Genomic DNA, 26,413 nt, shown 5'->3' on the forward strand with positions numbered 1-26,413 from the left:
CTGATGATCTAGGGCAAGTCCAGCTTAGTGCCAGCATGATGGCTGAGATAATTGTGATTTTTCAACCTGACCACATAATGGGAAGATGCAGAGAAGCTGGAGTCACACTCTCCTGACAGGCACAGTGGTAGCACAGATTCAAGCCGGAACATGGGTAAATCTCATTAGGTATATGACAGAACAATTTACTATCTATGCAATCACATGGCGGAACAGTTTGCTCAGAGAGGCCGTGAAGTCTCCATCTCTGAAACAATTAAAATGCAAGTGGAAAATTCCCTTTGCAACCTGACCTAAATGTGTTCTGCTTTCAAGAGAAAGCTGAACTATAATGACCCTCCAGAGGTCCCTGACAACATGAATTAGCCTACGAATATATGATATCAAGGACAACCTGTATTTTTGTCAGCAGATGGCAATAGCATCTAAATTACATATTCTATTCCATGAGCAAAATGTGCACTAGGCAGTGACAGGCAAGAAAAAGTAGTGGGGAACTCAGGGAGAAGGTGCAGTGAACGTGCCACACCCTGCTTGTCGCGTTTCCTTTGAGACAGGTCCCAAACAGATCCGCACAGTGGAGTCTCCTTACACCCAGTGACTGCAACATGGATCAGGCCACCTGATGTCAGGCACAGCCAACAGACCCCTGCAAGGCAAATCCACGGGCAGAAAAATGAAATCAACACCAAGAGCTGATTTCTGCGTGGAACCTGAGCTGCCTCGCTTGGGCATTACTTTTATTGCAGCTGTACTGGCGTGGCAGTACATGGGACTGTGAGACTAGGGCTTTGAATTTGTGAGCTAATAACTTTAAAGCCAAATCGAGAAGCTTTTGCCCAAGCCGGTATTGTAAAAATGCATTTATCAACGATGTGGTTAGTACCTCCACATTCACAAAAAGACAGCAAACGCACTGCCGGTACAACCCAGACAGAATTGTTCACTGAGGAGGCACTGCTTTGCTCTACAGACAGCGAAGCACAGCACGCAGCCGTAACTAAACCTCCGCCCGTGTGGAAAGCAGCAGCACAGGCACGCCACGAGACTCGGGCAGATCATGAGACCCAACTAAAATAAGTAATGACGAGTTCCCCTGAACAGCAAGTTTACTTCCATCTCTAGGGCTCAGTTACACCCGCGGTCTCAGAGGCAACGAGCGCGGGCTCGACCCGCCGCCCAAACCCAGCCTGCCTCATCTCGACGCCCCACAGCGCACTGCTGCCCTTCAAGACATTTGTAGGGCTGCGGGCACCACGGGGAAGCCGCGGGAGGTCACAACGCGCCACGGCAAGGGGTCACGAGCACCCGCAGAAACCGCCAGAAAAGGAGCGCGCAACAAACTGGGCGCATACGTCACCGTGAGGGGAGGGGCGGCCTGACTGTGGCGTGAGGCGCGGCCCCGCCCACCGCCGGGGGTTCGGGCCGTTGGCGACGGCGGTTGGCGCAGACGCGCGGGTGCGGCCAACCCCGGCGGGCTGGAAGCGGCCCCGGCGGGGCTGTAGCACCGCCCGGCTTGGCGGGAGAGGCCCTTCCGGACCTGCGCGGCCGTCTTTCTGTCTCCTATCTGTCGCTCCTCGCTGCCGCGCCGCCATGGGGGGCCCGCAAGGCAGCCCCGGGCCGGGCTCTTGCCGCCTGCTCCTCCTTTTCTTGCTGCTGCTGCTGCTGTCCCCCGCGCAGGTATGGGGGTGCGGCGGTGGAGGGGCTGTGGCGCGGCTGCGGTTGTCCCGTCGGCCTGGACGGGAGCGCCGTTGAGCCGTGCGGGCAGAGCGAGCTTGTGCCCCGGCAGCTGTCCGGGTGCCGGCTGCCGCGGTGCGCCCTGTTTTGCAGCGCTCTGTTATGCAATGCCGGCTGCGCGTGAGTAGCCGTGCGGTCGCATGGCCGCGAGTGTCACCGGTGCCTGGTGCGCGTTGCTGGCTGTGTGCCCTGCCGAAGGTGGCAGGACCCCGCGAGGCATGCTGGTGATCGCTGCGCCGGTACTGTACGCTGGAAAGTTGGGATTCCTTTGCCAAGTTGCTCGTGGGGTTCCCTTCCCTCCCCACACGCACACGTTAATTCCTTTCTCGGTCACTTTGTTTACTTCGTTGTCCAAGGCAGGAGTGAGATGCTCTGCTTTTCTCTGGAGAAACGGGGTATTTTGTACACCTTAGCGTCATCTTTTTCTCCTCTAAGTGACTCAGAAATACACGAGGTCAGGTTTTATACCGAGCTCACTCAAAGCTGCCAGGTTGGTCACCTTGTGCGTGTTGAGACTCTCCTGTGGTAGCAGCCTCTGCCCCTTCTAGGAGCTTGAGCAGGAGGCAAGAAACTCCTTGTTCCAGAGAAGCTAGTTGTTCATCAGTGACTCATGGTCTCCAGGTGTGTAGCTGATAGACTTTGCACCTGCCAAACACTCTTTTCCGTACTGATTTTGGAGGGACCCACCACACAATGTAGCAATGAGATGTGCTCTGGGCTGGTGCAGGAGCCAGGAGATGCTGCCCTTCTAGTGGGAGGAGGATTCTGAGCTGTAGGAGTGTGAAACACGTTCCCTTGCAGGAGGATCTTGTTGGTCTGTGCAGGATCTTGTAGAAGATGTGGCTTTGTGGTTTATTAATGGTTAACGTGGCAAAATGGCTTTATGAAACTACAGCCTGTATGCGTAACGTAAAAAAGCAAAATTGGAGTGGCAGAGTAGGGGAATGATAACAAACTTGGACTTGAAATCTTTGTTATCTGTTATTTGCAGCCTAACATTCCATGAAGTAGACCTTGGTATCTCTCAAAGAGAAGCTAGACCTTCAGCTAGACTGTGCCTGTATAGAGCTTGCTTGTAGAACAGAAGCTTTCTGAAGGTTAACTAATTCTCTCTCAAGCACACTGGTGGAATGTTTTCATGCTTTCAGTTGTGGTATGGACAAAACTTGTGCCAGGTAACCTGTTGCTGGCTGGGAACTAACTACACCTAAGAGGTGCATTGAGAGTCTTGGCTCCTTTTTTTTCCAATGTGGACTGTAAATTCTTGCTGCTCTTTTCTCTGAGTTAAGGAGTTAAGAATACCAAGCCTCTTAAACTCTTGTTCTCTTATCTGCATCTTAATGTACTAGATGGCATTTTATGTGCTAGATGTCAGCTGCTGCAGTTGGTAATTATACCAAAACACAGATTGTGAATTAGTGGTTAAGCAAGGCTGGACACTTGTTTCCTGTCAGTAGCTGGGATCCCAAGCCGCAGGGTCAGATGAACTTAATGTTTCTGTAATCCTTACTGGTGGACATTAGTGGCTGATGCTGCTCCAGCCTTGTCAGGTGGCCTACGGTTTAGTGTGTGGCCTCTGCTGGGAAGGTCTGAAATGCCTCTGTGGAGGAACCTGCACATCAGGGATGGCAGCATAACTTCACAACAGGGTGGTAAGAGTATGTGCTGCCTGGAAAATCAGGAATGACTTGTTTTTAGTCATCCTGCGTGGAAAGCGAGGAAGATGTCTTAGGAGCAGAGATGACTGAGGTGAATGAGTGGAGCAGTGCTTGACTTAGCAGTAGCCAAAACTATCTATGTATCATTACTGTTCCTCTGCAGGGCATCACAAGTGTTTTCTTGTGCATGTTTTGGTTGCAGCCAGCTGTTAGTTAGGGCCTTGTGCTTTCAGATTGTGCGTGCAGTAATGCATCTGTCTTTTCCCCCAGTAAAATCAAGCTATTGTCAGTTAACACCAGCCTGCTTCCCCAGATGCTCAACTACCCTCATTACTACAGCTTTCTCTTCCTACTGGATCTTAATGTTCCTGTGATGTGCTTGGATAACTCTAGAGCTACGACTTGCTCTGCTGACCAGGAGTACCTAATTATTTTTCCTTCTGAAGGGGAGCAGTTGCTTACTCGAGCAAAGGAACCAAGAACTTATCTGACAGGGCTTGTCTCTGCGTTGCTTGCTTCTGAACAGAGTACTGGAAGAGACAGTGTAAGAATTAGAAACCTGTGAAGTTCCCTTTAGTCTGTGGACTCCCTTCTGATAAGGAGTGCTGTCAGATAGTGTGCAGTTTTGGGGGCAGATTTATGGACTTAACCTGGTCACCTGCCTCCATAAGCCAATACTACATTTATTAAAGATAATGTAGTACCATGTAACTAGGACTTAGTTCCAAAAGCTAGAGGGTCGTATTCACTTTTAAGGCTGATATGGACTACATATTAATGGGTGTAAAGGGGGCAGTATGTCATTCCTTGGAATTACTTGCCTTGCCTTGCCATATAAAATCTCAAATGTATCATGTTTGATGAGGGAAGGGGAAACAGCTGTATGTAATGCTGCTGCCATTTCTATACATTAGCAATCTTACTTTGAAGAGCCAAACAGTGTTCTCTTGTTTTCTGGAATTTGCAAGGTTACAAGCATTCACTGTTTCTGTGTACAAGGATGTTGTTGTTCTTTGTCTGCTTCACAGCTCCATAATCATCGCTGATGGCTAATGTTTCTGGAAGCTTGAAGGTTATTGATTTGTTTCCATGTGCCATTGAAGAAACTTGAACCGAAGTAAATGTGTTTATGATCTGTTGAAATGCCAGTTCCGTTACAAACAAACGATAATGCCTGGGAATGGGGAAGCTGTAACAACCTGTGTAGAGTGTTGTTGATAGTTGTGGAATGCTAATACATGCTTGTGTGCAAGTTTGCTATTGGGATTCCTGGAGCCCAGACCTGAGGCAAAGCTTCTCTTTAGGCAGAATAGTTCTACCAGAAGTAGGAACTTACTTTTCTCAGCTCTGAGTATACTGAAGTATAGTATTAGTGCCAAGGGGAACTGCTTTGATTTAAAGCTAACTTTCTGTTGCTTGAAAAAGGTCTCATGGAAGTCTCATTTTAAGATATTGAGGACTTAATGTGGTCTTCCCAAATACTTGCATTAGAGCTGCGTGGAATATCTTGTGTTGTTTAGAAGGGAGTTTGGTTCAATACAGCATATCTCATTGTGTCCTGGGACCAGGGGGGCTTTTGCACACAAGTATGATGATGAAGTGGTTGGGAAGCCCACCTCTATAAGCAGAAGCTTTGTTTCCTGTGATTTATTTACAATAACAGTTACTCATCTGTATCTTTTCCTACATGCTGAGGAATGTTTCTCTGGAAGAGTGGAGGGGACAAAGTACTTATTCTGACTTGGGGAAATAACGTTCAGCTCTATCTTATCAGAGATGGCGTAGTTATTTAGTGACTAGTAGTATCCCTGCTTGCTCTCTGAAAGCCAGGAGTCCAGCCCTCTCCTCTGCTTTGTGGCTGATTCAGGGGTGAGCATGCTGTTAAACTGCCACTGTCTGGGAGCTGTGTTGCTGACTTTTGACTGATGACTTCAAATGATTTGTTTGGCTTTTATGCATACTGACCCAGTTCTGTAAATCAGGTAACACCAGAGCCCTATCAGTCCTGGGAGGTAATTTAAACTCCTTTTAGTGAGATCCTGTTAGGTCATAGAGTATCTATTCACTGAAATTGAACAGTCGGTGCTGACGCTGAAATAGTATGAAGTTTTATTAAAAGTTACAGTTCTAGGTATAAATGATCTATTACAAGTAACTGACACATTCACCTTCTTTAAACAGACCAAAAGTCTGAAAGAAGGATGTTGTTGGTTTTTTTTCAATGTTAGCTTTTTCTGTCTCAAACTTCAGTAATGTGTCTCTTAAGTTGTTCATTCAGATTACAAGAATAAACTGCCACTAAGCCAAAATACCTTGTCTTGCTTTATTATGTGTTTAGCTGAACGCTTCTTGTTGCCTGACCCCTTGTGTGAGGAAGCTGCTTTGTTTCATTCTGGAAATGATAGTAGAAAGGCTTACAGGTGAATTTGGTATCATGTAGTTGTCTATAATAGTCTGTGGATAGTCTCCAAGATGTTATTGTGATTTAGCTTATTGGCTTACATTGGGTGTTAAGCATCCAGTGATATGAAGCACGATCGTAAGGGATACACGCTAGTTGGTATATAAGAATATGGGAATGCTAACAGCTGACAGATTTAGCTAGAAGAAATGCTTAAGTATGCAAATAATGTAGCAGTCTGGATGGGTGTTACACAGATTGAATTCTGAACCACTGGTTTACAGTGAGCAACTTTGGTTTGGGCTGTGTTGCCTTGGTTAAGGAGGGAAATTCTAACAAGTTCATATAAACTGATGCTGTTTATCAGACACAGTAATCCAGTCACTAATATGTTTTTGTGAAGAATTTGATGCCATGGAAGCATTGTTGCAATCTTGGGTGACTCTAGGATATAATGAATGTGGTCTTTCAGGGGCCTCTCTGGGCAGTAAACAGTGTTATTCATGGTCAAGCACAAGGCAGTCAGTTCTTGCTGTATAAGCAAGAACTTCTACAGATGTGAAGTCAAGGTTGTTCAGGAGATAAAAACAGGTCAGTTATCTTTGAAAGTGTACCACGCATTGCAGAAACACAGTAAATGTTTATGAAGTCCACATTCTGCTTGCAACCCAGGTGTTAAGCAAAACCCTGGAGCTGTTCTCAAGCTTTCACTATAAACAGTTTTTACGAATGAATACAATGACAGGTTTTAATTTTAAGAACAAATACTCTGATTTAGTGATTCAGATGTCTCAGTGCAAGAACTACTGAACAGAAATAAAAGGCATTCAAGGTGCAGTTGTGTGCTTTCAATTCCCTTCATTTAATGCATGCAGTAAAGAACTGATTTGAATTTTTCAGTAGTCTCCAAACTTAAGGATTTCTAAAATACTGCTTAGCCTTCCTTGTTTGGATGTGGCATATTTTAGTTTCCAAGTGCTGAGAGAGGGTGTCCCTTCAGTTTCTCATGATAAATGACATTCTGTGGTGAATGCAGAGCTGTGAAGTCCTGTTTTGGAATCCTCTTCTGCTGTTGCTTCCTCCAAATCTGTCAGTGAGTGGTTGGATTTGCAAGGACTAAAAGGTGGTAGGGAGAACTGAAAATATTACACACGAACAATGTGCTTCATGTACACTGGCTCATGCTCTGAAATAAGTTTAACCTGCTAGTTACATGCACTGTTCTGCATGAGGAAACTGTTTTCTAGAGCTCCTTTTTTTGTGAATGCTTTGCAGGTATTGGTTTAGGTTTTTCTTCAGTAACTCTTGCACTTAAGAAGTATGCTATCTGTGGCTGGGCAGAGAGGGATGGGAAGGCTGAGCTGGAGATACGACATCATGTTCATGTGTGTCATGTCAGTGCATGCTTTTCTTGATGGATGCTTTCTATAACATGCGTGATAACTGAATTACAAGAAGTTATCTAATCTGGACTGTAAATTTTTGTTGGAGTAGTAACATGCAAACTGTCTGATAGTTAAAAAAAAAAATTGATTATTCCTTGCCATTAATCAGTTACCTCATGTTGATTTAGGTACTTCCACAACAGTGTGTCTGGTATGGAGAATGTGGAATTGCATCAGGAGACAAGAGATACAACTGTGCTTACGATGGACCACCTATAGCACTACCAGAGGATGGCTATGACTTGATGCAGGTGAGCATCTGCAGAACAGTACTTCTCTTGTACTTCAGAGTTCTGTTTTGGGTTCTGTTGGACCTGCACTGTGACTTAGGTGTCTCACTTTCACTTGGTTAGAAGGTAAATGTTGATTCTCTCATTTCTCAGATCTAGCTTGTAGCTCCAGCTGTGTGAATGTGATAGACTACTGTTTCTATTCAGATATATGAGATGTCTCCAAGCCATGTGATCTACATACAAACTTTCACAAATAAAATTTTAAGTATGTTAATGCTGCAATTTCCTGCTTATTTTCTCACTGTTTTGAGCACTTGCACTCTTTAGTCTGACTATTTTTAGGACTATGAAGTTATGTCCTTTGTATTTCTAAAGGAGAAGACTGAAATTCTGTTCTGGCAGATAATCATTCCAGTCCCTTCCTTAATTAGTAACTGACACCAGTCATTCAAATGGAGCATACTTTGTCCAAGTTCTGTTTCTGTAGCTGTGCCTACTATTAGACAGTGTTTCCCTGACGGAGCTTTTGTTTCCAAAATGTTCTAAACTGAAGTTAAAATAGCTTTTGGATTTGATGCACAACATGGGATGATACTGCCAGACTGGTCTTCTGGCAGATGGTGATTCAAAGCCTTAGTGTGAAATAACTGGAGTTAAGTAATGGCTTGGCTGTCAGCAGTAACAAATTAAATACATAGGTGAGGTGACTGTGTTACCCTTTCAGAGGACTTAGTAATGTACAGGAGATGTACAGTATGGATTGCACAAGTGTTAAATGCATTTCTTTTCTGTAAACTGAACATGAAATAGTTCTTCCAAGGAATCAGTGACTCTGCTTAGTGGCTTGCTTTCTGAGACTTTAGAATCTGATGCTATATCCAGGAGATACACTGAAAGATAAGCTGCAGGAATACTTTTGAGTTGGATAAACATGTGTTGTCCTCATACTAATAGACTCTCAAATACCATTATCATTCTATATATAGACCTGGTGACTAAAGATCATCTGAAAGAGATTTTTAAAGGAAGTGATACCCTGAATAACATAAATGATTCTTCTGTCCCCATTCCCTAATGAATCTCACTGTCTGGACTGATTCTTTCATGCATCTCCCACAATAACAATTATCTTCTGCCACATTCTGAAGCAAAACCTTAACTCTAATGAGTGTTGAGATTTGAAGCATGCTTTTCCTTTCTTCCCCTGTTCTAATCTCAGCATTGTTTATGTTTTAGGAACTCTGTCCAGGTTTATTCTTTGGCAATGTCAGTACTTGCTGTGATATCCTTCAGCTTCAGACTTTGAAAAACAACTTGCAGCTGCCTCTGCAGTTTCTTTCCAGGTATGCTAATGAATGGCAAAGCAGCTAGAACTTTTTAAAATTAGAAAGCCCATCAGGGCACTTCAGTTGAAGCAAACTGTAGATGTGGTAATTTCATTTAAAGGCTTATTGCAGTGAGCTCTTGGAAAGACTTTCTTATCCCTGTCAGGAAGCTTTAACTCTATGAAGCAGTTGTTTACAGTCTGGATTGAGTGAGTTGGTTGTATAAATGCTAGTGTAGTTTGTCTTGAGCTACTGCATTTGTAATGAAATTTTCAGAAGAGGTTGACAGAGTACTGTTCAGTCTTTCTAGTAGCAGCAGTAAAGCTTTCTTTTTAGTTTCTTGTCAGCTTCTGTTTGTATCAGCTGTTTGAGGTAGATAGGATTTTCTAGGAAGGTTGATATTTCTGACTGGATAGTATTAAACAATTTTAAGCACCAATTATTGTTGTATGAATAACTACTTTTTATATGTGTATACAATTTTTATATATTACATAGAAACTTTAAATGCTTTTGTTTATCACTGAGCAGAATGCTTACACTTGGTGTGCAAGTCAAATCAGATATGCTTCATCTTTACCTCTTAATCTCATTGCCATTCATTAACTTTCCTGCCCAGGTGTCCATCGTGTTTCTACAACTTGATTAACCTCTTCTGTGAACTGACTTGCAGTCCAAATCAGTCTGAGTTTTTGAATGTTACAAGCACTATACCTTATTATGATCCCATTTCAAAAGAAAACAAAAGTAGTATTACAGAGCTGCAGTACTTCATTGGAGAACGCTTCGCAAATGGTGAGTAATTGTGTGCTGATGCACTTTTATTAAGGTAACGAGGCCAAGGCTTTTTCAGGATGAGCTGGGAGGTAAAGAGGGCACAACTGTCTTTTGTAGTACAAAGCATCAAATAAATGCCAGTAGGTCTCCCTTGAAACGTCAGTATTTGATAGGAGACATTGTACACTTGTAGTGTTTTTGAAGGTTCAGCTGAGAATGAAAATCTGTGATTTTTAATAGCTTAAAATCACTGTCTTTATCTCCAGAAAAGCAAATTTGTTTCTAACTAAATATCTAAAGCTTACCTAACACTGAAACTATCTGGTAGTGAAGTTTGTACTGTGAATTACCCCATTTTTGAGGCATATAGTTCATTTCACTGTGAGATTTCACTTGTCTTTTGTCAAATCAGAGTGTCTTTTTCCTAAAGATAAGTAGTTTAGGCTGTATTTTATTTTTGTAGCGAATGTGAAGCATTAATTTGTTTTCTTTGTGTTTTTTTTTTTTTTGGTATGGTGACAGTATGTTATGAGGCATTTGAAAGTAACTTATGGCCTGTGGGTCAGAAGTTCCTTAAGTATTGTCTCAGTCATAACCTCTCCCAAAACAGAAACTTTACATGTTAGATCCTGCTCCTTCTAACAATAGAAGGTTCTGGTAGTGTAGTGCACATTCAGCCGGCCTACTTAGTCTAAGATAGCTGTAACAAAACACTGTAACCTTGATTGCTGTAAATAAAGCTGGAAGTTTAACTTTGCTATCTTAAGATATTTTGTCTTGAAAGCTATAAGCATTTTCTTTGAACTTGGTGAGTCTTCACTTAGCAAGCATTCTGAGTTTGGTAACTCAAGTGTTAATACTGATTTAACAACTTCTGTCCTCATACATTCTTTCTAGACATGTATAATGCCTGCAAAGATGTTGAGGCTCCATCAAGTAATGTTAAGGCATTGGGGCTGCTGTGTGGAAAGGATGTCAAGGACTGCAATGCTACCAACTGGATTGAGTACATGTTTAGTAAGGACAATGGACAAACTCCTTTCAGCATTATTCCCATCTTTTCAGGTAAAAAACAATGAAAGGAAACAATAAGAATTGGCCGTAAGTCTTCTGTCAGAGGCAGTATACAGTAGTTGGTATTCTAACTTGTTAAATGGCTGCACAGTGATGACTGTCCACAGTCAGGCTTTCAAAGCAATGTGACCTAAACTAATATTCAGTTTCTTGCTTGAAAGTTGTAATTGCTTTCTATTCAGCTTACTGCAGTAGATCCCTGAAACTCATTGAGTGATGGACTGATCTTAGACAAATGGGTAGTTTATATTCTTTGGAAATCTATGGCAATACACTTATCTTTCATGTTTTTTATAAGGAAGTTGTTCTATACCTCAGTCTTAACAGATGGGGGCAGGGGGTACGTGACAGCTTGTTGCTAGGGGTGGTAGGAGTGCTTGCTAGTTCTTCAGATTGAAGTATTCTAAAAACATGATTACTAGATATACAAATCTAAGGAGTTAGTGCCTGCGTGGAGGAAGACAATCTGCTATAGGACTGAGAAAAGCTACTGCTAGCGAAGGGGAATTTTATGTAAAGGGTTCATTCATTGAACTGGGAAGCTTGTATTATTAAAAAAAAAGTACATTTTTATAACACTTGGTAGTAAACTCACTCTGTATGTGTGATTTTTGATATTTCGTAGATGTTCCTGTCCATGGAATGAATCCTATGAATAATGCAACCAAAGGCTGTAATGAGTCTGTGGATGATTCAACAGGATCATGCAGCTGTCAAGACTGTTCAATTGTTTGTGGTCCAAAACCTCAGCCCCCTCCGTTACCCGTTCCTTGGCTTTTATTTGGTTTGGATGCTGTGTATATCATCATGTGGATCTCTTACATGGCGTTTCTACTCATATTTTTTGCTCTAGTTTTTGGAGTTTGGTGTTACAGGTAAAACACTCAAAATGTACAGCTCTGAAAGTAACTTGATTTTTCTGTGAAAACTTTCCCTGGTGCAGAGTACTTACACTTCTAGGATCACCCAGCCTAAGCTCATGTTGTTTGGCAGATGCGTATGTTTGCAGAGGCTGTTCCAATACTTAAAAGTATGTTGTAGGAAGTGGAATACAGAAGTTCTTAGCTGATATGAAACTTTCATATCTTGCCTAGTTCAGGACCAAATGGACTAATTTTCAACTTGCATAATACAATTGTAGGAACTCAACTCTCATTCACTGGGAGAGAGAATATCTGATGTTCGTGGCCATGTGCACTTACAGTAGGTTTGCATACTTGAGTTCATGCTTTTGAAAATCTGAGGAAATGCATATGGTTTCTTCCCCTGATTGACATAAGGCTTTTGTGGTAAGGAGTAGAGTCTCACTTGAAACGTATTAGTTTTTTGGATGGTATGAATTAAGATCTTAAAGAACTGCCCTCTGGGAGTGAAGTGAGCTACAAACACATGTCGAACTCTAGAAGCCAAAGGGCTTTACAAAGGTGCTTAAAACCAGGTCAGTCCACTAATATATTGGCCACAACAGCTGCATTTAAACAAGCTCATTCTTCTCACTGTTACCCTGTTCTTACTGCTCTAAACCCTTTAAGGGGCTTCATACTGTTATTAATCCTTAAGTACACTTTTGACTTACCTAGAAATGTGCCACAGGAGAGCCTCCATATGAATAAGTAAAAGCCATCCTGTTCTCTCCCTCAAAATATGTTGTTCCTGAAGTAATAGAAGTGATCTAAGAAATTCCAGTGATGGAGAGGCCTGTTTGCCACATATGCTGTTTCAGTAAAGCCTCCATTACTGGCTGTTGTTAAGTGCAAAACAAAATATTCATGCTCTCCCCACTCTTTCTTCACGTTATGTGGCTGGGGGAAAAATCACTGAAGTGAAAGTTTCTTGAAGGTAGTTAACTTGCAGAAACTCAGCTCGTGATCAGTGGGAGAGAGCAGTATCAGATGTTGATGGCCACCTGCAGTTATAGCAGACTAACTGGAATGTATGTTTAGACTAATACTTGTACCAAAACAATCACTGCCCTAATACAGATAATTGTTGGCTACTTTTCTTTATCATCCTGTTCAGAAAATACTAACACTGAACTTCCAGTGGTTGTAGCATTTTGTAATGTACAGCAAGCAGCTTCTCTGTGCCAGACAAAGCTCTCTAGTAAGAGCACAAGCAGCTATGGTTATAAATGCTTTGGTGTGGCTGTACTAGCCATCCTGAGCAGTGGAAGCCTATTGTGCTTTTCAGTGCAATTTCAATACTGTTCATCTATGACCAAGAATCTAAAATTGGCATGTAATATGTTTTGAATCTGTGTGGACAAGGGCAAGTGGGTGCATGAACTTATGCCACGCTTAGTAGTCTTGTCTGGTAAACTTGTTAAACAACATGCCTAAATAACTGAAATGGTGAAAGTGTTTGATATGTCTGGTTCACAGCCATAAACATCTGTCCCTTATTTGAATGTCTGTTGATGAGATTACTACAAAGAGGGTGTAGTGCTTATCTCCTGCTCTAGGTATTGGATAAGAGCAGAAGCGATAAAGGTTAATTAAAGTGTTCACTGCCTTCAGGACAGAAGGATGCTTTTTCTTGCTTTACTTTGCCATTTTGTTAGCCTGAGTACTTGTAACTTAAATATTTGACTTCATTAATAGCTTCTAATGTGGATGTTTCTTGCTGGGGATCAAGCTCTTTTAATCCCTTTAAAAAGGTTACAGCCTTGTCAGCTGTCTTATGCTTTTCCAGCTTAGATCAAGAGTATATTCTCTGTGTTAAGTTTAGAACACCAATATCATTCACAGCACAGAGAGCCTCCTTAAAACGATCATAACAGAGCGATACCATTAGCAGGACAACTCAGTCAATTTGACTGACTGGGGGTTTTCTGGACAAGTCATATACACAGTTTATTACTAGCACTGGAAGCTATTTCTACTGTATATATACAAGAAGAAATCTTGTGGAGTTGGAAGTAACACAGTCTTCTCTTACAGGAGGCGGCATTTTGTCTCTGAATACACACCAATTGACAGTAATATAGCCTTTTTTGTGGACTCTCATCGTGGTAATGGTATGTCTTGGATAAGATTTATTAAAATAGTTCTAACTGCATCCACTTCTATGGGGAGACTTGACTTCTAGGTTTACTAGCCCATATAATCCATTCTTGAAGTACTTTGGCCAATATTGCTCTTGGTTTGCAATAGTACTTTAACCCTATTTTACTGGATGCTAAAAGCCCTTGCTGCACAGTTATGCTGCTATAGAGTTCTAGAGTGCTTTGTTTCTTCTCGTGTTAGAGGAAGCAATGTAATTATGAGCTGGCCTCTGGCCATAGACCTGTTAAAAATTAGTCCCTGGATCTGACAGTCAGTGTAGACATTTCTTCCAGTGCTTACTACAGAAAATAAGTTCTTGACTGTATCAGTGTGTTTGAAGCAAATGCTGTTAAACTGACTACTCAAACAAACATTCTCTTCTCTTACAGGGAATATTACCTGTGGTGAGAGGCTTGGTGAAAGGTTTGAGAATGGCCTAAGGATGACTTTTACATCATGGGGTGCTTTCTGTGTTAGAAATCCACGTCCAGTTATCCTCTTCTCTGTGGTCTTTATTGCTATGTGCTGTTCAGGCTTTGTGTATATTAAAGCAACTACAAACCCTGTAGATCTCTGGTCAGCTCCAAGCAGCCAAGCCCGCAAGGAGAAGGAGTACTTTGACAAACACTTTGGGCCTTTCTTTCGTACTGAGCAACTAATTATTCAAGCACCAAACAGCCACCCAGACATCTATTCACCTTACCCATCTGGAGCAGATGTGCCTTTTGGGCCTCCACTCAACAAAGATATTCTCCATCAGGTAACTGGGACTTCAAAAGCAAAAACCCAAAGATTGCTAACATTGCTAAGGTGTAATCGTAAGGAGTTGTTTTTCATCTGTAAGATGTCAATCCAAACAGTCATTAGTTATCACTAGGTATATCAAAAATCATGTTATAAAATCCTTATTGCACCATAATCCTTACTATAGAAATAATCCTTACTATAGAAACTTTCTTCTGAAGGCTCCCTCTTCTGCTAAAGGTAAAGATGCAGGCTAATGCTGCAATTGTAAACAGCAAATCAATGGAGTGACTTAGTTGTGCACTCCTATTGACTTTTACCATTGCTTTGGAAACTTCTGGAAATATAGTATGCTCTTAAGGGATAGCAAAAGAAAGCATTTTCCTTACAAGAGAGGACTTCAGTTCAATTCTTTCTTTTTCAGGTGCTTGATTTGCAAGATGCTATTGTAAACATAGCTGCATCTTTTGACAATGAGACTGTAATGCTGAAAGACATTTGCCTGGCTCCTCTTGCTCCCTACAACAACAACTGCACTATATTGAGTGTACTCAACTACTTTCAAAATAGTCATTCTGTCCTAGATCACACTGTGGGGGATGAATTCTTTGTCTACGCTGACTACCACACTCACTTCTTATATTGTGTTAGGTAAGCAATATGATTAGGTGTTTTTCAAACACATGGCAAGCTGAATTCTTCTCGTGCTGGCAGACAAAACTAGCTAGGTCTCACTGACTCCTTGAACTTCTTATCCCTTTAACAATCCATAGTACTATGTGAAAATATAGATCAGTGTAGTGTGTTTGTCTTATTACTTCTGTACTTGAGCAGGAATTATTTTGATCAGGTTTCAGGCTAATTTTGGTTTAGTGCAGGCACTAGCTGTGGTTTGCTTAGAGCATGTTTCAAATACCTCTGATAAATAGGATTCTGGTAGAGAAGACTCGTGCTAAGCTTTCATTTAAGTTTATAGTGAGGTAGAAACCAATCCTTTTCTTAAGCATCACTAGCAGTTTTAGCTTATTTCCTTTTGGTCAGCTGTGAAACTTCTGGCTTCTTACTGTTCTTGCCTGGTGGTGCTGTGCTTCGCTTGCCAAGTGTAAGCTGATAATTATTGCTGATCATCTCTTTAGGGCTCCAGCATCACTGAATGACACAAGTTTGCTTCACGATCCCTGCTTAGGAGCATTTGGTGGACCTGTCTTTCCATGGTTGGTGTTAGGGGGATATGATGGTAAGTGATGAAACAGTGTCACAGTTAAAATCTTTAGTACATTCTTGCTTGCTGTCTTTAGTGCTGAAGTTGCATTCTAGTTGACATGACTGTTCAAAAGCACTCCTGAGAGACTTTGATTTTTGTAAAACTTCAACTAAGGATATTTCAACTAACTTGCTAATGGATCAGTGCTGAGAATGAAAACAGACAAGTCCAGAAGTGCCAAATGCAAGCAGCCTTACTGAAACACGCTTGACCTCTTGATAAACGTGTAAATATTCAGTCTGCTTTGAGCCTGGTTGAGGATCTCTAGTCTTTAGAAGCTAGATGTGAAGCATCTCCAACTGACGTGCTGAGATGCGCATGTATCTTACTTCTGAGGTAGTTGCATCACTGATCTGAAAAAGCAGCTAAGAACAGGTGAAGATGTTTGCAGAGGAAGTTCTTCCATAACTATTAGCCAAAATTTTGTTGGAGCAACTTCTCTAGCAAGCTGCATTTAACTGAGTATGTCAAACGTGCTATACAACTATTAAATGCAAGCAATTAACTGATTTTTTTTTCTACATGCTTTGAGTAAATGCTAAGTATGCAAGAGTACAATGTTGAGAATTGCATTCAGTTTCTTACCAGATTAAGTCATAAGCACTAGTTGAATAGTGACACCTTGTCTAACCACGCAGCAGTTTTAATGCTGTGTTACTATGAACGTGGCAGGTAGTGACCAATTACCTTCACAGTACAATCCAGAGTGCTTACCAACTCATTCCTATTTCCATAACATCTCTGAGCATTCAATGTGATTGAAAAGATTGCATTCAGTGGAGTTACGGTGGTGAGATTGCTTTGGACAGTGCTCCTTAAAACTTGATTATACCTGCCTATGCTAGAATGTAAGTTCTATTTCATAATGCCTGGCATTTTTTTTATTCTACAGGTGATAACTATAATAATGCTACTGCTCTTATTATTACTCTTCCTGTTAATAACTACTACAATGACTCCAAAAAACTATTGAAAGCCTTGTCATGGGAAAAAGAGTAAGTAGTCGTCTTAATTTCTATATACATTTCAGATAGTAAAGCAACCTTTAAACATAGATACATGCCAAAGACCTGTACTGCACTGGCAGTTTATTGGTGTAACTACAGGGATGTTTTGAGAAGCAGTATAACACGTAAAGGACTGATCATTACTGGTCCTAAGATTCTCTTCATCTGATATTATTTTTTTTTATTCTTTAAAGTATGACTGACTCTTCCCTTTTTTTTTTCCCTAGGTTTATTAACTTTTTGAAGAACTATGATAATCCAAATTTGACTATCTCATTTTCTTCTGAACGGAGTATTGAAGATGAAATCAATCGTGAAAGCAACAGTGATGTCAGCACTGTTGTAATAAGCTATGTTGTAATGTTTGTGTACATCTCCATAGCTTTGGGACATATCCAGAGCTGGGGAAGGCTGCTGGTATGCTTATTATTCTCACTTCTCTAAATTCTTCAGCTTTAAAGAGCTTTCAAAATAGTTTTGCTGAGCACTTGTGTTCCATCTTGTTGTAAAGCGTTGAGTCCTCTTTGGGCAGGAGCTGGTGGAAGGATTGGCTTGTTATACTTAACAGTTCACTTGTGCTTCATACCCTCAACTAGCTCTATTTTCACTTGATATGTGCAATTAACTTCAAGTTTTAAGGCTTGTAGCTCCTGGTCAAGTACTCTGTCTTTTAAAGAACCAGAGAAGTTAGCTTCTTAACTGCGTTCTACATAAGAGTGTATTATTCTATCTTTGCTGTAGTCTCTTATGTGATGATACTGGTTTGATTAACAGTCATTAAAACTTCTTTTAGGTGGATTCGAAGATCTCCCTGGGCATTGCAGGCATCCTGATTGTACTGAGCTCAGTGGCATGCTCCATAGGCATTTTCAGTTACTTTGGAGTCCCAGTGACACTGATTGTGATAGAAGTCATTCCCTTCTTGGTGCTGGCTATTGGGGTGGACAACATTTTTATTATAGTCCAGACACTTCAGGTATTATTTTGTGCAGTTTCTTAAATGTTTATTTCTTACCTTTTGAAATACATTACTTTGGAGCAAAAAGTCTTCAGCACTGCAGTGCTCAGCCCAATCTGAGCAGTTCTAGATTCTCAGTGAGATTATGTGTAACTGCTGTTCACTGTTCCCATGATGAAGTTAAAAACGTTTACTCAGCTGTTGATTGATACTGAACTTGTTCAGTCTGGCTTCTAGTATGCATTCAGGGGATGTATGAGTTTTTAACGTCTCCCTTGGTTAGTTGTGGAACTCTTACACTATTTTAATCGCTTGTCATTTCAGTCTATTATGATCAGCAATCATTTAGTAAACTGTGCTCACACTGAAAACTTCTGACACTAATACCTAGTGGGTGGGTAGTCTGCTTTTTAACTTGACAGGCTTGCAAAAAATCTTTGACCCTGCTTTTGGTAAATATGTGGTTTTGGCTGAAGCGTAAGTCTGAATTTGCCTCAAATCTAAAGCATAGAAGGAAGGCAAAAAGAATGGGAGTGGGGAAGGTGTTCATGTTGTATTAGAGAATAAGCTTATATAACCTCTATTAATGCTGCATTGGTAACTGTGATAATTTGTGATAACTGGATATTTAAAGCCGTGTGAAATAACTTATCAGGAATCATGGAACTTAATCATTTATCATCTTTTAAAACAGAGAGATGAACGCCTTGAGGGTGAAACTCTTGATAAACAGATTGGCAGAGTCCTGGGAGATGTGGCACCTAGCATGTTTCTCTCATCTTTTTCTGAGACCGTGGCGTTCTTCTTAGGTAAGGCCCTTATCTTCAAATGTTACAAGAACTGCATCATACTTGCATATTGTAAGAGTAACTACAAAACTAAAATATAAAACAAAGCAGAAGTTTCCTTAGAGGAAACTTTACTTTTTCATTGCTGTAATCAAATTTAGCTTCTCAGCTGGCAACAGGTCTAAGACTGTCACAGTGAGATCACATTCTCTATGAAGAACTTGACAGGATGAGAATCAAATATTTTAAATTAGAAGGCTGGAGCTTTGTACTGTATTGGTAGCAACTGAAATTTTGGTGCTGGCAATAATCCAAATATCAGGCTACAGTGACTCTTTCATTGCCCTCAGTGATCTTCCCACTGCTTGGAAAAAGATGCCCCTGCAATAGAATCTATTGGAGGTTCACCCTTAGGGTATTGGAGTTGTATCTTACGTGGGCACCCTTCTACTGTAAATCAGTGCTGTCTTACAGTGAGCTTGGTTTACATCTATTGTATTTTGCCATCTAAGAGAGGAAAGGGAACTTACTTGTTGAACTGGCTCACTTTTTCAGGGACGCTGTCTACCATGCCAGCAGTCCGCACGTTCTCCCTTTTTGCTGGAATGGCTGTGCTCATAGATTTTATCCTTCAAGTCACCTGCTTTGTTAGTCTCCTGGGCTTGGATATTAGGCGCCAAGAGGTGAGTATTAAGTACATCTAGCTTCTGTATGAGAAGGATGTCATCTTCTGCAGAACTGTACTAAAACTGGTTTACTTTACAATTCATTTCCAGAGGAATAGATTAGACATTCTGTGTTGCATCAAAGGCGGTGAAGAAATGAGGGGAGTCCAACGCTCTGAGAGCATCTTATTTCTGTTTTTCAAAAACCTGTATTCTCCATATCTGCTTAAGGATTGGATGAGACCAATAGTGGTATGTATACTGTGTTTACAGTAAGCAGCCATCTGAACCTGAGCAAGAATGCCATGCCTGAAAATCCTATACTCTGTATCTTCAACACAAATAAGCTACTTTAGCATTTCTTTTATTCCACCATTAGTATTGGAATGAGATTTCAAACCTGTAAGAGTTAACTCTACACTGTATTAATCCAGAGAATAAGTGTTGCTGGAGAACAGTGTCTGGCTCAGTTTGAAGTTACTGTGCTTATTTATAGAAGGTGTTTAGCATATCCTTTGCTGCTGCCTTCTGTGTGTAAATTCTCCTTATTAGCTAATCAGTCACAATTGTTACCCTGGTTTTTACTATTGCTGTTACTAAGCCTGGGTAGCAAGCTTAAGCTAGAGCCTTTTTGTATTGGTATTAACTTAGTAAATTCTAGGAGGCTATTCCTTTTTGTTTCTATTCAGTTCTCACTTCCTGAATCTGCTTTCTTTGCAGATTGCCTTGTTTGTGGGTGTTCTGTCATTCAGTACAGCAGTTATACACAATGTAGAGATTGGACTCGATCAGTCTCTTTCAATGCCAGATGTAAGTCTTAAGACCATGTATCTGCTCTTCAATTTGAAGCTGAAATTGAAGCTTGAAGTCTTGTGTTACATCAATGTTACGTAACGGTAACTGAAAGATTTCTCTTTAAGGACTCCTATGTAATGGATTACTTCAAACAGCTCGGCGAATACATGCATGCAGGTCCTCCTGTCTACTTTGTTCTAGAAGAAGGGCACAACTACACCTCTCTCGAAGGGCAGAACATGGTGTGTGGTGGAACGGGATGTAATAATGATTCACTTGTCCAGCAAATCTTCAATGCTGCAGAAATCGGTAGCTAGTAAGTATTTCTCCTTTGTTCATTCATCTTCCAGATGACTTACTGGTAGTGGGAAGTCTTCATGCTTTTCTCTGCATGGTTATAGGGAAGAGAGGTAGCTGACTGGTGTGTCTGTTTAGTTTAGATTCAGCTGTTGATTGTACAGCTGACACTGTAGTACTCACTTTATACTGAGGTTTATGGTGGGGTGGGAAGGGAAGAAGTGTGGCAATCTCTTATGAGACTAGATCCTGACTGGATTAGTAGAACGTTCTGATGTGCTTGGATTTGGAAAAGGTTGTGATGATCCTTGGAGGGATCAGGAAGGGTAGGAGAAAAAGTCTTGAAAACCTCTCAGTACAGTTACGCTTGTAAGATATTTTCTAGGAAAGCTTAGCTTCTGAATTTGGATAAAATCTCTGAACAAATCTGTAATATTTTGGCAGCAGTAAGTGGAAAGTGAATTTGAAACACAGCAGTTAATGTAAATGGAGGAAGTATCTTCTAATCTCATTTTGCTGTGGTTCAGAGGTTTTTCTTCCTCATTAAAGGAAGAGTCCTGTTTGACAGCAAAGGCACTGATAGCTGGGAGGATGAAATGCGAGATGGGTGGGGGTATAATAGAGGGTTGAGGTTGGTTGTGGAACTCAGAAGCAGCTCCTTCTGTTTTCTAGCTGCAGTGTTAACAAACAAGACTACTTCTTAAGTGAGGTATTGGAGCAGGGGACTACATGGTAAACTAGGGAGCTTGGATCAGGATGAGCTGAAAGAATACTGCAGTATTCACTGAGCTGAATTCACTTCACTGAGCTGAAAGAGTACTGGAGAACATATTATGGAATGAAATATTAAATTGCTGATGAGTATATTGTTTTGTTAGCACGAGGATAGGCTATGCCCCATCATCTTGGATTGATGACTATTTTGACTGGGTGAAGCCACAGTCATCTTGTTGCAGAGTCTACAATACCACGGGACAGTTCTGCAATGCTTCAGGTACCAGCATTCGTTTTGTTGACAGGGCATTCAATGAATTCATGGTATGAGTCAGGTGAATAGTGTGAGTAAAAGCCTCTTAAGTTGCCCTCCAAACTGTTTGAATTGCAGTTTGAGTGAACTTAAATATTTTCTACTGGCACACGGCTGGCTGAATGCAGCTTATCTGGACAGTCAGCGAGGTGACTTTATGAGTAACTTTGATTGTTATGTGCTGTAATGAACAAAATCTTACTACTCACCTTTGTTCAGATCCTGTAGTTTGATAAATTTTTACTGGATCTGATGTACGTGATGCAAAAGTAACTAACAGTTGTCTTGTAGACTTTGTCTTAATAGTAATAAAAAAGCCAGACTTGAAATTGAGTGCAGAATTGTGGGCCTGTTCTGTTGTCTGTTCCATAAAAAATGCTTTTTATGTGCTTGTATCTGGTATTACTGCAAGTCCAAAGTTAATAGTGTTGAGAAAGAGCACTTTAACCTGTTGGAGGTTGACAGCCTTCTGTATTTCTGCAGTCACTGATCCATCCTGCACTCGTTGTCGACCGCTGTCTCAAGAAGGCAAGCAGAGACCACAGGGTGAAGACTTCATGACATTTTTGCCAATGTTCCTGTCTGACAACCCTAATCCTAAATGTGGCAAAGGGTAAGAGCTGTACTCCACATATCTACCTTAGCCTGATGTCAAAAATGCTTGCTCTGGAAGTGTGGCCCTTCTGTATGCCTCTGAGGTTGGATATTTAACGTTCCTCTAAAGTTCATCTTAATCACTTTTAACCATTTAAATCTCACTTGCTGTCTATCATTTTCTGAGACAGAAGTTTATAAAAGTAATGTGTTGATGTAGCTATAGTGGATGACAGGATTACTGAGTTTGGAGAGGACCTCAACAGTCCAACCCCTCTGCTAAAGCATGTTCCCTGCAATAAGTCACACAGGGAGGTGTTCAGAGAGAGGTCTTGAATATCTCCATAGAGTCCACAGCTTCTGGGCAGCCTGTTCCAGTGCTCCATCACCCTTACTGTAAAGTTCTTCCTTATATTAGTATGAAACTTGATATGCCCAAGTTTTAGGCCATTGCTCTTTGTCCTGTTGGTACACACTGGTGAGAAGAGCCTGGCATCATCCTGTTACCTCCCACCTCTCTTTAGATATTTATTAAGATTATCAGATTCCCCCCTTTTAACAGAGGAACCTGGACCTGGACACAGTATTCCAAATGTGGCCTTACCAGGGCAGAGTAGAGTGGGTGGATTATCTCCCTTGACCTGCTGGCTGTACTCTTTTTATTGTACCCTAGGATACTGTTGGTGTTCACTGATATGTGGAATTCTGTTTCAGAGGACACGCTGCATATAGCTCTGCTGTCGACTTGATAAACAACAAAACTGATGTTGGAGCTACTTATTTCATGACGTACCATACAGTACTGAAAAAATCATCTGACTATATTGATGCTATGAAGAAAGCTAGGGAGATAGCAGGCAACATCACTGAAACCATGGGCATCAAAGAGAAGAACTATCGTGTGTTTCCTTACAGGTATGTTTAAGATTTTTTTTTTTTGCGGGTAGCATGCTAAGGGACATAATTAACTTGCAGCAGCTACTATGGCTGCGTGTATTACTGTATGGGAATTACCCTCACTTCCAGATATAGCCTTTATTGGTCAGAAAGAGATGTTCTGTAACAGCTGGTGTTCCACAGGAGTGACTGTTGACACTGGGATGCCATTCCCATTGGTTATTCTCGTAAGGAGAAAACTCCTTTATCCTCACCACAGAAGCTGATCTAGAACCAGCACCTTCTTCTCTGTAGTAGATGACTTCTGCGGTGTATTTCTCACCTCTAGTTGGACAGAAGCTAGACAGCTCAAAATACTAAGGTATTCTTAAAGGCTGTGCACATCTCACTAGAGGCAGCGCAGAGTGTGTGCTCTTGTCAGCCCCATCAGGGTTGTCTAGTCTTCAGACATGTCTATCTTCAGATGGTCATGGCAAGTGACTGTAGGTACCGACCATCTTGAGCTGCTTTGTTAAGTATTCTCTCACTGCATTTAAGTACAGTTTAAAGCACACCTCTTGTCTATGGTGGAATTAATACAAGTGGAATTAACTGTTCTGAAGTCTGGTGTCCCTTCTTAATAGAAACGTGGACTTGTGCATGAACAATCCTGTTCCTGGCAAGTAGGATGCCTAATTAAAGCATCTGTTCTTTCCACAGTGTGTTTTATGTCTTCTACGAGCAATATTTGACCATTGTGAATGATGCCATCTTTAACCTCTGCATCTCCTTGGGGTCAATATTTTTGGTGACAGCTGTGCTGCTTGGATTTGAAGTATGGGCTGCTGTTGTGGTTACAGTAACTATTGCTATGATAATTGTCAACATGTTTGGAGTGATGTGGCTCTGGGGCATCAGCTTGAATGCAGTTTCGTTAGTAAATCTCGTCATGGTGAGTTAACAAGACACTCTTTTGCTTCTGTTTCCAAGTATTGAACAGTACTGTGCATCATGACACTGAGTAGTATTTCTTCACAAAACTCTGAACCATAGTAGAACTGCTTCTAGATGGTCTGTGGAAATAGATTGTCAAATAAACCTAGTTACTGTAAAGCCATGCTATTGCAACTAGTGTCTAGAAACTGATTACCATATTCACCATTTGCTGTGGTACACTGTACTGGAGTTGGCTTCCTTCAATGTCAAGTGAACTTTGATCCCTAAAAACACCCCATGTTGTGATTTCTATTTAATAAATTGCCTGCTTGGTAATGACTGGTGCTGTACAGTACTCAAAAGCCACAAGTGACACACTAATGCTGCACTTGTAACTTCCAAGTGGCAAATTCAACGTTGGAAGCTCCTCTAGTGCCTGTACTTTTTTAGCCTGTCTAGAGTTCTGAGATGTTACCATCAAAATGCTCATCTAAATGATACTCTAATGTGTATCTCTTCTGCCCTCTAGAGCTGTGGCATTGCTGTGGAATTCTGCAGTCACGTGACGAGAGCATTCACTGTTAGTACTAAGGGCAGTAGAGTGGAGCGTGCAGAAGAAGCTCTGTCTCACATGGGCAGTTCAGTAAGTATCTGTCTCCTGTATAGGGGAGAAAATGAGTAGCTAAGTTGGAACTTTCAGACTACGTAGGTATTCTCGAGTCATAAAGATGGCCTTGCTTCTTTGGGGAGAATACGTAGTCAAAATTGTTGAAGACTCAACCTAAAGTCTATGAGTAATAGGGTTGATCAAGACTTGATTAACTTCATGATAGCCTGACATTACTACTACCTTGTAGTAGAGAATGGAGCTAACAGTTTGAGCTGAACCAGTGGAGTAATTGAGTTGTCCCGTTCAAGTTGTATGTGCTTCTCTCCCAAATGCTTGGAGGGGATTGGGAAAGAGCCTGAACAGAAGATGGCATTGGAGCTTTGAGAACATAAGCAGGCAGTACTGCTGTCTCAACTTTGTTTTAAGGTAGCAACCTGGGTGTGGTTGGAACAAGTTGTTCTAGTGCTGGATATGCTTGACCCAGGAAAGGAACTTCATTTAAATGAGTCACCTCAAGTAATGGCTGTATTTAGTATAACTGCCCCGAGTCAAAATCAAACTGAAATGGTTTGGCTGTTCAGACTACACCAGTTTGGTGTTGTATTGAACCAAGCCTGTGGCAGCTAGCAGGGCTAGGAGGTGGGCACTTGTAGTAATCCTCCCTCTGTATTCAGCACTGGTGGGGCCTCACCTCGAGTACTGTGTTCAGTTTTGGGTTGTTAGAGGTAAGGTGGTAGGGTTTGGTTGTGGTTGGACTCGACTTTGAAGGCCTTTTCCAACCTGAGCAATTCTACTCAAGAGAATCACATAATCATAGGTCTTTGGGTCTAAAGATTAACAGGGAAGCTGTGCAGTGTATCTGGGAGCCTCGAATGACATAAGCATTTTCAGCAAAAGCTGTTGTTATTGTAAGTGATAACTACTTCTTAATCAATAGGTCTTCAGTGGAATCACGCTAACCAAATTTGGAGGGATTGTAGTACTGGCTTTTTCTAAGTCTCAGATCTTCAAGATATTCTACTTCAGGATGTACCTAGCTATGGTTCTGCTGGGAGCAACACATGGACTAATATTTCTTCCTGTACTGCTTAGTTACATAGGTAAGATTTAACAGTCTGCTTTAAAGTGCACTTAAAACAGAAACATGTAGCTGCCTGTAGAAACTTTTCTCTAGCAGAATGAAAAGGATTGTGAAATTAAAAGGCAATACTTGAATCTGCTTCTGTCATGCAAGCAGCCAGATCCCTTAGCTAAAGGGGACTGAGTGGCAGTATGCAGTCAGAGGTACACCAAACTGAAGCAGCCACAGTCTGCACAGTGTGCTTGCTCTGTGCTGTTCTTAACGGAGTCCTCTGCTTACGCCCCCGTGGCACAACTGTCAAACCTGGAAGAGAGATGGTGGGGGAAGCAGCAAACCTGTTGTGGGGTGTGGTTCTGTTTGTGAGGGATCTCACTTCACAATTAGGAAGGCCTAACTGCTGTATTCGTGGAATCTGGAAATTCGTGTGCATGACTTAACTTTCCCTCAGTAAGTCCTGCCAGTCCGTGTCAGACTGGCTAGTTGTTGCCCTTGCTGCAGCTATTACCAGCTGAACACAAGCAGATCATGGATGGTTCCTGTGGGCAGCTGCTCACTGATGTGCCGTGATGATGAGACTTGGGAGTAACACTGTTTTCTCTTGCTCAGGTCCATCAGTAAATAAAGCTAAGATTCACGCTGCGCAAGAGAGGTTGAGAAGCACAGAACGAGAGAGACTCCTCTACTTATAGTTTTTAACGGTGTTCAGTGGACTCTATGAACTGTGGCTTAAACTCCTCTTAAGAATTGAAGCTCAGCAGTGTTCTATGACTGTTGCACTGTAACCACCACTGACTCGACTCCTGCACAGATTCAACTAGGAGAGAGCAGCTGCAGCTTTGGACACAGCTTTAAACTCAGGAAACGCTATGTGTGGCTCGTGTAACAGTATTATTAAATTTGATGTGTTAAGATTACTAAACCACTTCTGTTTTCAAGAGGTCACATCTTTTCTAGCAACTTAAACCAGCTGCACTGCAAGTTGAATAGCTATTTTGTTGATGAAGCTGAGGTGATGTGTATGAGAACGGACTGCTCGACCACTGACACTAATTTTAAATGCAGGTCAATGCAATTTTT

At 41.5% G+C, this 26,413-nt stretch overlaps 1 protein-coding gene across 1 annotated transcript; it reads left to right on the plus strand.

Moving 5' to 3' along the window:
* Positions 1–1,500: 1,500 nt before the first annotated feature.
* NPC1 (NPC intracellular cholesterol transporter 1) lies at positions 1,501–26,379 on the plus strand. Its single transcript, XM_065752591.1, has 25 exons — positions 1,501–1,680; positions 7,370–7,492; positions 8,711–8,817; positions 9,419–9,594; positions 10,474–10,641; positions 11,276–11,525; positions 13,590–13,666; positions 14,084–14,454; positions 14,863–15,089; positions 15,575–15,675; positions 16,595–16,697; positions 16,937–17,126; positions 17,503–17,685; positions 18,362–18,476; positions 19,011–19,138; positions 19,232–19,372; positions 19,841–19,930; positions 20,041–20,231; positions 21,091–21,206; positions 21,723–21,852; positions 22,548–22,748; positions 23,430–23,661; positions 24,175–24,288; positions 25,193–25,355; positions 25,943–26,379. The coding sequence occupies exons 1-25, from the start codon at positions 1,594–1,596 to the stop codon at positions 26,023–26,025; spliced, it is 3,867 nt and encodes a 1,288-aa protein (XP_065608663.1). The 5' UTR covers positions 1,501–1,593; the 3' UTR covers positions 26,026–26,379.
* The last annotated feature ends 34 nt before the right edge of the window (positions 26,380–26,413 follow it).

Source organism: Cyrtonyx montezumae, unplaced genomic scaffold (genome assembly GCF_038088225.1).
Source record: "Cyrtonyx montezumae isolate F1298 unplaced genomic scaffold, pur_monq_1.0 scaffold_8, whole genome shotgun sequence".
Classification (NCBI taxonomy): Eukaryota; Metazoa; Chordata; class Aves; order Galliformes; family Odontophoridae; genus Cyrtonyx; species Cyrtonyx montezumae.

Coding starts and splice junctions, on each gene's coding strand:
- NPC1 (XM_065752591.1), top strand. CDS start 1,594: ATGGGGGGCCCGCAAGGCAGCCCCGGGCCGGGCTCTTGCCGCCTGCTC. Junction 9,595..10,473: donor TGGAGAACGCTTCGCAAATG/GTGAGTAATTGT, acceptor CATTCTTTCTAG/ACATGTATAATGCCTGCAAA. Junction 21,207..21,722: donor ACAGTTCTGCAATGCTTCAG/GTACCAGCATTC, acceptor GTATTTCTGCAG/TCACTGATCCATCCTGCACT.